Genomic DNA, 14,802 nt, shown 5'->3' on the forward strand with positions numbered 1-14,802 from the left:
AAGCTTTATGTTCAGTGGAAAAAAAAAGCCATAATAACCATTTAACAGTGTTATGAATTTTACATGAATACAAATATACTAGTTTCACATCCTGGTGAGTATTTTGCGACTATGTTAAGTAAGATGTTTTGCCAAAGAATGTTCTGAATGATTTATATTATGTTCAACCATCGTTGTATTTTATGATGTCTGCCATCTTTGTTTTGGAGGCAATTTATGTACTGGAGGCACCTCCAGTGTGTCACATCATTTATTTACATCGTTTCAATCCTGTAAATCACACATATAATAGTTTCATGTACTGATGGAAATTCTGAGACTAGTTAAGTATGATTTATTGCCAAACAAATGTTCTGTATGATTGATATTATGTACAACGTTCAGTGTATTTTACAATGTCTGCCACCTTTGTTTTGGAGGCAATTTATGTATTGGAGGCACCTCAGATTTTCACTATGCAGTGTATACAAGCATTACTGAATACCAATAAACCATTGATATAACTGGTTTTTATGTAGAATAAGTTATGCTCAACAATAAAATACTGCATTTACGATCTCCTGCAAGGATAATGCATAGCGCATGTTCTAATTTTCCAGCACCACCAACTTGTTTTGAGGCCAATGTTTACTCTATATACGTATGGCACAATGATTTTAGTAGTTGGTCAACAACATTCTGAACAGAAGAATACATTTTCAAAAAAAATGAAACCCTGATATACTGGCACTAAAAATAAACCCATATCTGGGTCTGCTGTTTCAAATTTGTTACATATAATACATGTACATGAGAAAATACAGCAGTTGTGAGTTTCTTGAAACATAGAACCAGATCTGGACCTGCAGTCATGAAAATTATCTGTAATGCAGAACCAGGCCTAGCCCTGCGATCAAGAAACTATCTGCAACTTAAAACAAGCACTGGACCTGTAGTCATGAAACTATCTCCAACTTAGAACCAGGCCTGGCCGTCTTGAAACTACCTGTAACTTAAAACTAGGCCTGGACCTGTAGTCGTGAAACTATCTGTAACTTAACACTAGGCCTGGCCAGGCAGTTACGAAACTATTTCCAACTTATAACCTGGCCTGGACCTGCAGTCTTGAAACTATCTGTAATTTAATACAAGGCCTGGCCAGGTAGTCAAGAAACTATCTCCAACGTAGAATCAGGCCTGGCCTGGCAGTCATGAAACTATCTCCAACTTAGAATCAGGCCTGGCCAGGCAGTCATGAAACTATCTGCAACTAATCAGGCCTGGCCAGGCAGTCATTAAACTATATCCAACTTAGAACCAGGCCTGGCCTGGCAGTCATGAAACTATATCCAACTTAGAAACAGGCCTGGCCAGGCAGTCATGAAACTATCTCCAACTTAGAATCAGGCCTGGCCAGGCAGTAATGAACCTATCTGCAACTTAGAACCAGGCCTGTCCAAGCAGTCATGAAACTATCTGCAACTTAGAATCAGGCCCGGCCTGGCAGTCATGAAACTATCTGCAACTTAGACTCAGGCCTGGCCAGGCAGTCATGAAACTATCTGCAACTTAGAATCAGGCCTGGCCTGGCAGTCATGAAACTATCTGCAACTTAAAACAATCAATGGACCTGTAGTCTTGAAACTATCTGTAACTTCTGTAACTTAACACAAGGCCTGGCCTGGCAGTCATGAAACTATCTTCAACTTAAAACTAGGCCTGGACCTGCAATCTTGAAACTATCTGTAACTTAATACAAGGCCTGGCCAGGTAGTCAAGAAACTATCTCCAACTTAGAACCTGGCCTGGCCTGGCAGTCATGAAACTAGCTGTAACTTAACACAAGGCCTAGCCTGGCAGTCATGAAACTATCTGCAACTTAAAACTAGGCCTGGACCTGTAGTCTTGAAACTATCTGCAACTTAAAACAAGCACTGGACCTGAAGTCATGAAACTATCTGTAACTTAATACAAGACCTGGCCAGGCAGTCCCACAACTATCTCCAACATAGAACTAGGCCTGGCCTGGCAGTCTTGAAACTACAACTTAAAACCAGGCCTGAGTTATGAATACACTAAAATTTCAACAATTCTGATCTTCAACAACTTTTCCCCACATAAAATTATAGTTACAAAAATTTTGGCTCGATCTTATCATATGTATTCCTACTGACACGCCAAATTTCAATGTATTTAGATAAGGTTTCAATGATATTGGGAAAGTCTTAGCTTGAATTTTCATTTATATTGGGAAATTCTCAGAATGAGTTTTAATGTGGGTATTTCAACTTTTACACTCAGACATAAAGGACTTTACCCAAAATTTATTTGATCACGATGCCAGATTCCTACTTCTTGTACCAATACTTACTGTCCCTGTTATAATTCAAAGCATTTGATCCAAGGCTTTTCAAGCTATCCAGACCATTTTCTTTGGCTTCTCTCAGTCTTTCATTCTTTTTCTCTTCTTCCTTCTTGTCATTCACTGTATTCTTTACTGGATTGACTGCCAAAAAAAGCAACATTTTGTTAACTGGCATTTGGTTTACTTCTTAAATAAGTTTGGTTTGGTGCTGTACAGCACAGCAACACAAGTAGGTTATTTAGTACCAAGGCAATTGGAGTCAAGTGCCTTGCACAAGTTACAGTAACTGACCCAGACTGGTCTGATTATTTAAACCCCAACCCTTCTGGGTGCAAGTAATGCATGCTAACCACTGATCCTCCATTGTTCCCCGAAGGAAAGTAAAGAAAAACATCACTCCTACAAAAGTGAAAAAATTCTTTACTTAAAAATACAACTTAAATATTACATATAGTACATACTCACATAAGTCAGATCTCATTGCAAACTACAGATACCCAGATCTGCCTTTTCCAAAATGCATCCACAGATCTGGGTCTATCTGTTGAGAGTAATCAGTAGATCAAACAACACAGACCATGATCTGCTGGTACAGAATGTGACGGTAAGATTAGAGCCCATGTTGTTGGCAGTTGGACCTGATTTACATGCAAGTATATATGGTAACAATACTGGCAAAAATTACATAACTGTTTCATGGTAAGCCCTGGAGGGCGGCCTTCTAAAAATATTTTGAAATGGAGGATGTAAAATGTAATTATAAACAAACAAGCATAGGTGTCTTATGTACAAATACTGAACAATTCTCTCACTATAAAAAAACAACACAATTATGTAAGACATTTAAAACAAAATTTGTATGATTGCTGATAATCTTATCAATAAAATGAATATGACAGAAATTTCAAGATACAATTCTTACAAGTGGAAATTTTTGTCCTGATTGAAAACGCACACTTTGACATTCTCATTCATTCTTCAAACTAAATACATTGTAATTTACAAACATGGCAGAGGCATTGATCCATCTTTAACGAGTTGATAGTAAATGAGCAATCTCAACAGCGTATATTTAGATATGAAAAAAAGGATTACAAAGATATAGGTAAAACAAAGGTACAATCCTTAGAATACAAAGTCAGATTTATGTTACATGAAAAACTGGACTTATTTAAAAAGTCCAAGACTTTCTCAGTTTGAATATCACCATAGATCTTATGTATTCCTGGGCAAAATGGATGTCTCCATTACTTGCCTTTATGATGTTCATTGGGGCACATCAGGAATATTCTATATCCCCAAGTCCATTTAGTGGGAGGTATAACTGAAGTTCTATTAATGTATCCCTAAACCCATACAGAGGGAGGTTTGATGGCGAGGCTATTTGTGTATCCCCAAGCCCATACAGAGGGAGTTTTGATGGAGGGGCTATTTGTGTATCCCGAAGCCCATACAGAGGGAGGTTTGATGGAGGGGCTACTCATGTATCCCTAAGCCCATACAGAGGGAGGTTTGATGGCGGGGCTGTTTGTGTATCCCCAAGCCCATACAGAGGGAGGTTTGATGGAGGGGCTACTCATGTATCCCCAAACCCATACAGAGGGAGTTTTGATGGAGGGGCTATTTGTGTATCCCGAAGCCCATACAGAGGGAGGTTTGATGGAGGGGCTACTCATGTATCCCTAAGCCCATACAGAGGGAGGTTTGATGGCGGGGCTGTTTGTGTATCCCCAAGCCCATACAGAGGGAGGTTTGATGGCGGGGCTGTTTGTGTATCCAAGCCCATACAGAGGGAGGTTTGATGGGGGGGGGGGCTATTTGTGTATCCCCAAGCCCATACAGAGGGAGGTTTGATGGGGGGCTATTTGTGTATCCCTAAGCCCATATAGAGGGAGGTTTGATGGAGGGGCTATTTGTGTATCCCTAAGCCCATACAGAGGGAGGTTTGATGGCGGGGCTGTTTGTGTATCCCCAAGCCCATACAGATGGAGGTTTGATGGAGGGGCTACTCATGTATCCCCAAGCCCATACAGAGGCAGGTTTGAGTGGGGGGGGGCTATTTGTGTATCCCCAAGCCCATACAGAGGGAGGTTTGATGGGGGGCTATTTGTGTATCCCTAAGCCCATATAGAGGGAGGTTTGATGGAGGGGCTATTTGTGTATCCCTAAGCCCATACAGAGGGAGGTTTGATGGAGGGGTTATTTGTGTATCCCAAAGCCCATACAGAGTGAGGTTTGATGAGGGGATATTCATGTGAAAATATAAGTAGATCTAACGGGACAAACCATGATCTATAGTGCTTTATGCTACACTAGATCTGGGTACAAGATGTTTGCAACTTGGTGAACATAAAATACATGGCAATACAGTACTGTAACACCAGCAGGTCCTAATCTGTTAATGCCTTATGATGTCTGCTGCTGGGTAAACAGTCACACATAGCAATATAGTAAGACAAGCAGGTCCTGAAGATGTGCATCAATGCAGTTTGTAAGGAATAATCAGTAAACAAACAATATACACTCTAATCTACTGACACATTATACAATAGCAGACTGCAATAGACTGAACTTGTACACAAGTACATATGGTTGTTTTTAAAGAATGCAAGTAAAGTCTTGTTAGCTGTAGGTAGTTGCCTCTCCATTAAATTGATGTCCTTTGTTCCAAACTCAGTCTTAAAACCATCATCCAAATCATCAAGGGTATGTTGTTCAAGTTGTTGAAACTTTATATGCAACCTACTTGAAATAAATGAATGTTAACTTTAAATCATTAACATCCTGCAATGTACTAAGGAACAGTGAGCAAAAAAGGTTCTGCTTTATACCTTAGTGTATGTTACACATGAATACACATTTATATATACACATACTTCCTAAAATTGTATATTATTTACAAGATCAAACTCAGAAATTAGCACAGAATCAAAACAATGATGACAATAATGATGATGCCTTTATTTTATGTGCAAAAAGTATTTCCTTGTGTCTTCTCATATATACTAAAGAAAGTCTGGCAATAAGATTGTTGTGAGGAAAATAATGAGTACTTACCAATGTCCTCCAAGAGCCTTCTTGCATGTATTTTTTTCATCCTACCAAGTTTATCATATAGTTCTCTAGCTGTTCCCCCTCGGGTGCCCCAGTCCCACAACAGCTTTTTGGTTGGACTCCCATCGGTACGTTTTATCTCCAATTCAAACTGCTTTATTTGTAGCATTGTATAACCAACATCACCAGCTGCGTGCAAAGAGAATAAAAATAGTGAAAATCATGCACTTTATTTACAATATAATCAACAAGAGTTATATACATGGCAGATCACAACACTCTGAGCATGTCCCATTACCACACCTGATTCCCACCCACCCCCATCCCAAGAAACACACATTCTGGACCATTATCCAGGAATGTAATCCAACTACATTAAGTATTTTATGTATATTCCTGCTACAGATTTTATGTGTAAAGTTTGATATAATAATAATAATAATAATAATAATAATAATAATAATAATAATAATAAAGACTATTTAGAGAAGGTAACTCAATTCAAATCTTACATCCTTATTGCAATAGTCCATGTCCAGTCTCTTGCAAGAGTTGTGTCCCATGCTGAGAGCACATTGATAATGAGGCTAAAGGTGCAAGGACACTGCCTAATAGTGATACATGACCAAAAAATATGGTGAATCTCAGTGATATAACATTTTCTCATGTACAGTGTATATAAATGTATTAAGCTGAAATGATCACTAATTTATTTAATTGAATCAATTTTTTATATAAATTTTATTAATAAACGTGTATGATGACAAATAAATGATTCAGCAAATTGAATGTGAGCAAGAAGTGAGTTCTATATTTTAGCCACTTAATAATTTAGACTTCCTTTAAATTTTTCAATGCAAAGTTTTGGAAATTCTGAATTGTTGCTAAAAAATGATTGGATAACAATGTAAAAACTGATAAAATATTAAAAAAGAGTTCATGTTTCTGTTTATTGATCTTAAATGGTGGTTTAAATATATGCATGTGCTGTCCCTTTTGATAGAGTAAATAATGGTATGAAATGAAAGAACTATCTTGATCCATTGTTGAGGCTGCTTTGTATTAATACATTTTCTGATGCAACACCTAGTACCATTCATGATACCATTTGAATGCAACATTAAAAATGCATACACAGGACAGGTGAGAAGCACTTAGCTCCTTGGTATGATATGGCCAAATAAAAAGTTGAAAGTGACATTAAAAACCAACAAACCATATAGACTAGAGCTACTGGCGATGGATACATAAAAAAGTGTCTAAGTAATTACAATTTGCTCAACAAGGCAATAAACAAGAAATATGGTTTTGGAGGAATGGACTTTCTGGGGACATAACTGTTCTGAATGAACACTGGAAAATCACGTCTTCTGAATATAAAGCAGCAAAGTAACTTAGTAAAGCAGTGCAAATCAAAGTTAGGAGTGTCTACATGGGCGATAACTTTTGTGATTACAGGAATGCTGGATATGAAATTCATTTCAAGGTCTTGCCAGGATAACACTGCATGAAGAATCTGTCTGATACCTATAATCCTTTGTAAAATAGTGCTCTGGAAACCCAAGTCAAGACAGTCCATTTTTGTTTGTTTTAATACTATTTTTAACACCTAAGAGTTCTTGATAAGGTTTGAGGATGAGGAGTCATGTCTTCAATCATGGAATTCATGACACCCTACCCTATTTCAGAGTCCCTGGCACAAATCAGACAGTCCCTAATGTTCAAAAGGAAAGGAAGGAAAATACAAGGTATATACTGGTAATCATTATTTTATTATATATCAGGACTGAATTCTTAGCCATTTTTAACATCACACTAAAATTCAATTATTTTTCAGTGTGTGTGATTTGGATTTTTAATGTAGCTTTAACAATTTTTCAGTCATATCGTTATGATGTCTGCAGTGTAACAGTGATGTCTAGCACTGGGGCATAATGCCACAAACATGTAGCATAATGTTCCACCCTGGGTAACATCTCATTAGAGCGCAAACCATTAGAGCTTATCACAATAGAACGCAAAAAATATTTTTGTCCTACAAGAGCTAATCTTATTAGGGTGCATCCCATTATAGCGCGAAGAACTAGTATCACTGGAGCGTGAACTAATCAAAAATGTTTTGAAGAAACAAAGTATTTATTATTCTCGTTCATGGGTTGCTCATTGATCTTTGCATTTTATTATTTTACAATGTGTCGTACTCATCCTGTCCCTGGAGCTGGTCTCTTTGTTTTCTTTCCCGGTATATTTCTTTATGACATATACATGTACTTCCTTCTTCAGACACTAGCTCTTGCGACTGGTTTCTATATCATGGTCCCTAAATTATAGTGATCTTGACCAAGGATCAATCTATTACAGTGTTGTGTTTGTGTTATATATGTATCTATATTGTTTTATTCATGTAATACCGTGTTTGTGCTAGGAATGACCACTTTATATATTTTAATTTGCATTACATTTTTTATCTACTTGTTTATTTGCGTACAAAAAAGAATAAACCGGTGTAAGGTATAATAGTTGTATAAAATTATGTGTATTGATGGTTCTCTGGTTTCTGTCTAGTAATTATTTTCTAATAGTGACGAGACCGCTGTTTCTGTACATATTATAATAAATATATATAACATCAAACGTGATGGCAATTCAATCTTGTTGAACTTATAATAATAATAATAATAATAATAGTAATAATAATAATGACCTTATTTAAAGAGGGTAACACAATTAGCTAAAAACTAATCTACCTTGAGGCCCTCATACAAAGGAATTCACTTAATACTATTCCAGAGCAGAGTTCCAGAGTAATGGAAACTTTTTTAAAATAACTCCTTATTTGGTTTGGGAATTTTATACTGTTTGGTAGACATGGATCGCAGGTGGGGAGTATTACCAGGTAGCCTATACTGGAATAGTGATTGTAAATATTCAGGAGCACTATTCTGAGATATCCTGTACATTAATTTGGCTATTCTCAAACAGATTCGGTCTTTAATAGGTAATATTTTTAACCTACCAGCTAAACTTTCCTTGCTTTCTTTCTGGATTGATATTAGCCCAAATGCTCTATTTTGAAGATGTGCCAGCTTTGCTATGTTTTTATTATTTGAATTACCCCATACTGTACTACAGCAGTCCAAATAGGGTTGTATGTAACTGTTATAAAATAGTTTTCTGTGCCTTTCAGGGAGAAAATGTCTTATCCTACTGAGAAGCCATAAACTTGAATTGACTTTTTTACTGGTATCTTTGATATGTTCAGTCCAATATAGGTTATTATCTACCCGAACACCAAGTAGTCTATCATGACAGACTATTTGCAGATTTGTATCCTTCCATGTCAGACATAGTTCATCACTATCAAGATTTGTCCTTTTTTGCCGTGTTGAGATAAGTAATATTTTAGTTTTACCAGTATTTACCACCATGCCATTACATGTGCACCAGTTTTCCAGTTTGTTTAGTGCATTCTGTAAAGAAATTTCGAGCTCATGCTTTGTGTTTTGGATGTCTGACAATGTTGTGTCATCTGCATTTAATTTTTTTCTCCGTGCCCTATTGTGATCTTTTTATGCCCTAATGAGAAAAAGAAATTTTTCAGTGCCTCACTGAGCGGCGCTCAAATGGGATGCGCTCTAGTGAGACCAAACCCCACCCAGTCACATTATCCTGACACCAGGCCAACCAGTCCTAACACTAACCTCTTAATATATGATAATGAACAAATAGTGTCAAATGCTTTAAGAGCTGGCCCTAAGCAATAAAGGTGGGATAAAACATATGGAACTTTCAAGTAATTTTTGTTTTCCCTTTGTTAGCATTGGTATCTTTTTCATCATAAATCTATTTCCAAGAAATGAAAACATGATTTAACAATACTGTCCAAATTAAACTCTGAAAAACCTTTGATTTCTCATACGATTTACATACATGTTGTCATCAATTAAAACACCATTACAACAAAAAAGTCAGTGCTTATGTGCTGAACATCCGCAGGTGCATACATGCCCACTCAACCGAACTCAGTTTCTTTGAGGTAATGTCAGAGTAGCCTTCAGTGGGGCAGTCCTTTTTAATAAGATGATTTCAATGATAAGGATTAACTGTTAATTAGTCAAAATGTCTTCTTGCCCATTTCCTTACATTAAAAATTTATCTATTTCACAGATCAGCCACATCACAGCATGTTATATAGAGAAAGGGTGCATTCTTTCAGAATTTCAGACAAAGAACCACCCGAGTGTCCTGGACATTATTCATTATATCATGCAGAGGAAATGGGACTCAAGTACATCTCAAGAAAATAACACACAAACATCAAACAGGTGACCCCTTGATTACAAATCAAATGGATTACCAACAAAAGTAATGCTGCTCCCTTTATAATGATAAGATAGACTAGAAGATGCCTACTGATATAATATATGAACCATACCAGTGGTGACTAACATCTCATATATTATATTAACAGTCAGACCTCAATACAACAGATAAAACCACAAGATGAAGATAAAATACAACATAAATTTAACATATACACTGTTACATATTTAACACTGATTGAAAGTAAATCTACTTCCATCATTTCTTTTAGAAGCAATCCGCAATTTATTTATAATTTGTAACATTTTCAGCACGTATAAAGTCAGCTTAAAGTAAATTCTGTCCATGATTTTGCCCACACTAAAATACATTATCTTCTTAAGTTGATTACTTTTATTCTCAGATTTAGTTTGTGTATTTAAAAAGAAAATAAAACTGCTATTAGGTGGAAACTGATATTTTCCCATGCATAAACTACTTTTTTTAACAGATTTTTTTTAATCAGGTAAGCAATTAAAAGATATTGCTTTAATTCCAAGAACTATGAACGTACTACAACTTGGTTCAATATCAATGAACCTGATGATCATGTATCATAAATATTTTTCTCAGGGATTTTATTCAATATACAAAAAAAACACGCATTCATCAGAAATTGTAGCTTTTCAAAAACCTGTAGTATAATACGCAAAGAGAAGTTTACTCTTATCGGAACTCACAGTGTAATTGCAGAGATTGCAACTTTAGGTAAAAGTGAGTTCAAGAACTCCTCAAGGTGTTTATTCCATAATAAAACAGGAAATATTACCTCATTAATTTAAAAAATAAATATATACTTAAAAAATGTAGCTTATTAAAATACATACCGAATAGGTTCCCCTTACTGCAACTTGTAGTGTCATTGCAGAAAATGGCAGTGCCCTACACAACTGATTTCACGAAACTGATCAGTTAAAATGTTTTATTACATAACAGCTTTTCCATCTGGAGGATTATACTGTATGATTCTATTACTTCTGTAAATACTAAATAGAATACCTATTGTTAATCATATCTTTTAGTAATTTAACACAATAATCCCCATAAAACTAGTGGAAAATAGAATTAATTAATATTTTAAATGACTCAAAACTTTCAATTACCTTTTCATTGAACACAAAAATTGCTTAAAAACAAATAATTTTTCAAAAATGAATCAGCGATGCTTTCAGCATAACATAGACAAACCTGTCTACAGCAGCCACTCATGAGAAAATGCAAATGTGGCCTTTGTAGACAGGTGATCTCTTAGGGCAGGTACAACTCTCAAACTTGGTTCATGATAAATTCATGCACTATGAATCACACAGCATTAGCATTATTATTATTAGTATCATCATTATTATTATTTCACGTGTATTATTATTAGCAGTAGTAGTAACCATGATTCATGTATTCAGTTTAGCTATTTAGCAAAAGTCAAGAAACTACAATTTTGTATGTGCAATCATTTCTTTCTCTCTCTCTCTCTCTCTCTCTCTCTCTCTCTCTCTCTCTCTTATACACACAAATACTTTTATCTCATTATTTTGGCTCCTAAATCAAAGTACCAATTGACAGTTTACTTGTAATTGTGAAACACATGACTATTTTTTATGGCAGTTGGTATAATTAAGCATGAAAACAGATATTCACACTAAACAATTAAGAATTAAGCTGTTGCTAAAACTCACTGAGATCAAAAGACAAGTAAGCTTTTGTTTTTGACCTTTGATGATTCTGGGAAGAAAAGAAGTTTCCTGGGGCTATTGTTAGCAACATTTAAAATGCTAATCAGAGTTTCATCTGACCCCCTATTTGATATTTGGACATTTATTCTGGTGTGTAGGGTCAGAGTCAACTGCATATCAAAGAGTTGGAATTTGTCACCACAAAGCCAGATTCATCATGCAGAGTGCACATGTCAATCGATAGTCAAATGATACAACAAAACCATTGTTGACACATGCTCTTTTGTTGATGCATACATGACACAACAAAACCATTGTTGACACATGCTCTTTTGTTGGTGCATCTGACTTTCTCCAAGTTGCTGCGACAGCAACAAGTTATCTGCTCTCAGAATATATATGTTGAGAATTATGATGTCCTTTCATTCTTTTACAAACATTATGTATCTATCAATGTTTATACAACAACATTGGAAAGGGATTTATTGTTGATATCATATGACCATTGGACCTCTGATGTCATGGACATGTAGGCTGTGAGATTTGTGTAGTCATGTTACTAGAAAGAAAATGGCAAGTTGGTCAAATTTCATCAACATTGTAGTTTTGTCATGTCAGTTGGCTACAATGCGATGGAAGCTTGGAATGCTAAAATCTGTTAAAAGATAATAAGTATCTTGAATGAAATGGCATTATCTAATACTTTCTTTAATATCAGTGTATTTTTATTAGTTTCATTAAATAAACATACTTCAACTTAATCCAAATTTAGTATTCCTGGCTTCCCTTACATTCCAGCCAACTGAATTGTTGGTCAACGGAACTTGAAAACATGGAATTGGAATTTATTTTTTTAAAAAGACATCTGAATAAGTGACGTCCAACTGAAGCAATATAACTTTAATTTGTGAAAAAAATGCATCGATATGGGCTGCCAAGTTTGTGAGATATTCCTCAAAACTTGACTTCTTGTTCCAATGTTAGTCTATCTCGGAACACGCTACACAGTGCTGTTATTTAGGAAGTAAGATGGCAACCCCAAAAATACAAATATCAGGGGAGGTGTTTTACATTGTAGAACTATAGTCTGAATTTACCTTCCCGTTTGTTTGTACACCCCCCCCCCATCGATTTAAAAGATAGAAAACACAAATGAGTTAAAAAAATGAACAGAACTTAGTTGACTCATTGATTTACAATTTCAACCTGATTATGCCCAGGTGGAACCCTAACACCATTATCATCTGCATGTTTCATTCCAAACAGAAGTTTTCATTGTAAAAGATGACCTGTTTGCCAGTAATTTCCAATTCCTGGACAACTCCATTTTCAACTAAGGGGTGTATGCATGACTACACATGTATGTAAATAGAAGGAAAATACCATGTTGTCTGCTTCCGATATTTACAATTTCGAATCAAGCAAATGAAAAGAATTACAATTACAAATTTGCCTTTCACATGGATTTAACAAGTGGAATACTTTCTATGTACACGTGTGCAAAGGATTTAACTCTAAATTCCCAACATTATGGTAATTTACGGAATTATCTGGCAGTTAATCAACAGGATGAACTATTTCACAATGTTGTCTGAGGAAATCAACTTTCCCAAAGTTTACGCAACATGACGCCGTGTTAGTATGGAAAGTCCGTTAAGCATGAAAAAGCAAAAGAATGCCAGTGTTAGGGCCAATCTGGTCTCACACAGGTTAGATATTAAAAATCAGTAAATGAACTGAGTTCTGTGCACTTTTTATCACATTCAAGATTACCGCTATTGAAATTGGTAGTAGGGTACAAACAAAAGGGAAGGTATAGTCAGACTATAACACTATACCGTCCTGCCGTTGGACAAACATCGTCGACTAATATTGTCTCACTGTGGATCAAAAGTTCTGAAACATACATGATGTTAAACAAATATTTGAACAACAGTCACATTGATCGAACATTTGGGATTAGCAAGACTTCCGCGATCTTAAAATCCAATGATTCTAAGTTAAGCAACAACGCGGTCAATTGACAGACATATGGCGAATACTGGACACTCGTGCCTTTAACAAAATTGATGCTTGAATCTTATGACCTAACTTTATATAAATTTACCTAGTTGTTCCCATCCTCTGTCAATATCCATGCTGGTACAGATTTGGTGGGTAATACTGTATGGAATATCGTGAACATTCATATCTGGAAACAGTCTGTAGTCATCGTGCGCCATGTTTGTTCCGTACTTCCCTTGACCTTTAGGAGGAAGTAATTTGTTCCCTCTGATTGGATGTTTCTGGCAATGACATCAGGACAGCGCGGGCCAGTTGCTTAAAATAGAAACCAGGAAATTCCCTTCCCTTAAGAATATTTATGCCACAGAGGCGTAGTACTGAAAAGATTACGGAAACTTCTAAATCAGACAATAATAAGAAAATTGTTACGCGTTTTATATTCACAAGCCAGTGGGCTTGGCTTTCCTGGAAATGGTTAACAAATTAATGTTAATCATGAACAGTTTTTGTCATCTGCAAATATATCAACTCTCCACTTTGGGACTCGAATCGTTGCTTACAATTGACCTGTCATACATGTACTATATAACTAGTTATTATATAGTACACGTATGACAGGTCAGTTGTAAGGTCAGGTCAGATCAACATTAGCGCCGTGTCGAGTTACTAAGACTGCACGTCTGTAAATTCAACGGGTATTTTATATACTATCAAGTTTAGTTTATATCTGAAAATGTTGGTGAACACGCGAATGCATGCAGTAGTAGTAATATGTGACGGGGGTGGGGGTGGGGGTCATACGAGAAGTTAACATGATGAATGACACTTGGGGGTCAAAGTATTTACATGGCCAAAATATGACACTTTTTGGGGTCAAAAGAGATTATTGGATCAAATGGTAAAAGTTTCGTAAGTGGCTGACTTCAATTCGGGTGGTGACTTAGTAACAGTGTACTAGTTGACCTCAGTACGCGCCATTCTAGGTAAAATGGGAAAATCTATGTTAAATGTGTTCATAGGCTTAACATGCGCAGTACAATATATGGTCAAAATGACGGTTGGGAGTCATAGGGAAAGCCTATGTTAAAATGTTCCATGGATTTAACAGGGAATGACATCAAAAGGGTAAAATATGACACTTGGAGGTCAAAAATGTATATAGGGTCAGAAATGACACTTGGAAGTCATACAAAAGATTTAATATGGGAATGACACTTAGGGTCATACGAGAAATTAACATGGGAATGACACTATGGAGTCAAAAGTATTTATAAGGTCAAAAGGGATTATATCCTCAAAAGTGTTTATGGAGTCAAATGTGTTTATTGGGACAAGGGAAAATGTCATGGTAACTTGGTAATTGTTATG

At 36.0% G+C, this 14,802-nt stretch overlaps 1 protein-coding gene across 1 annotated transcript in view; it reads right to left on the reverse strand.

Annotated features, from left to right (window-relative positions):
* LOC149789292 (uncharacterized) overlaps positions 1-13,815 on the reverse strand; it is a 51,781-nt gene extending 37,966 nt beyond the window's left edge. Inside the window, exons 1-3 of the mRNA XM_089975492.1 lie at positions 13,538-13,815; positions 5,402-5,587; positions 2,351-2,485 (exon numbers count right to left, since the gene is read on the reverse strand). Coding sequence (XP_089831618.1) covers positions 2,351-2,485; positions 5,402-5,587; positions 13,538-13,652 — 436 coding nt within the window. The 5' untranslated portion in view covers positions 13,653-13,815. The remainder of the gene's footprint in view (positions 1-2,350; positions 2,486-5,401; positions 5,588-13,537) is intronic.
* Between the last annotated feature and the right edge of the window lie 987 nt (positions 13,816-14,802).

Source organism: Sinohyriopsis cumingii, chromosome 11 (genome assembly GCF_028554795.1).
Source record: "Sinohyriopsis cumingii isolate HCF-2022 chromosome 11, ASM2855479v2, whole genome shotgun sequence".
Classification (NCBI taxonomy): Eukaryota; Metazoa; Mollusca; class Bivalvia; order Unionida; family Unionidae; genus Sinohyriopsis; species Sinohyriopsis cumingii.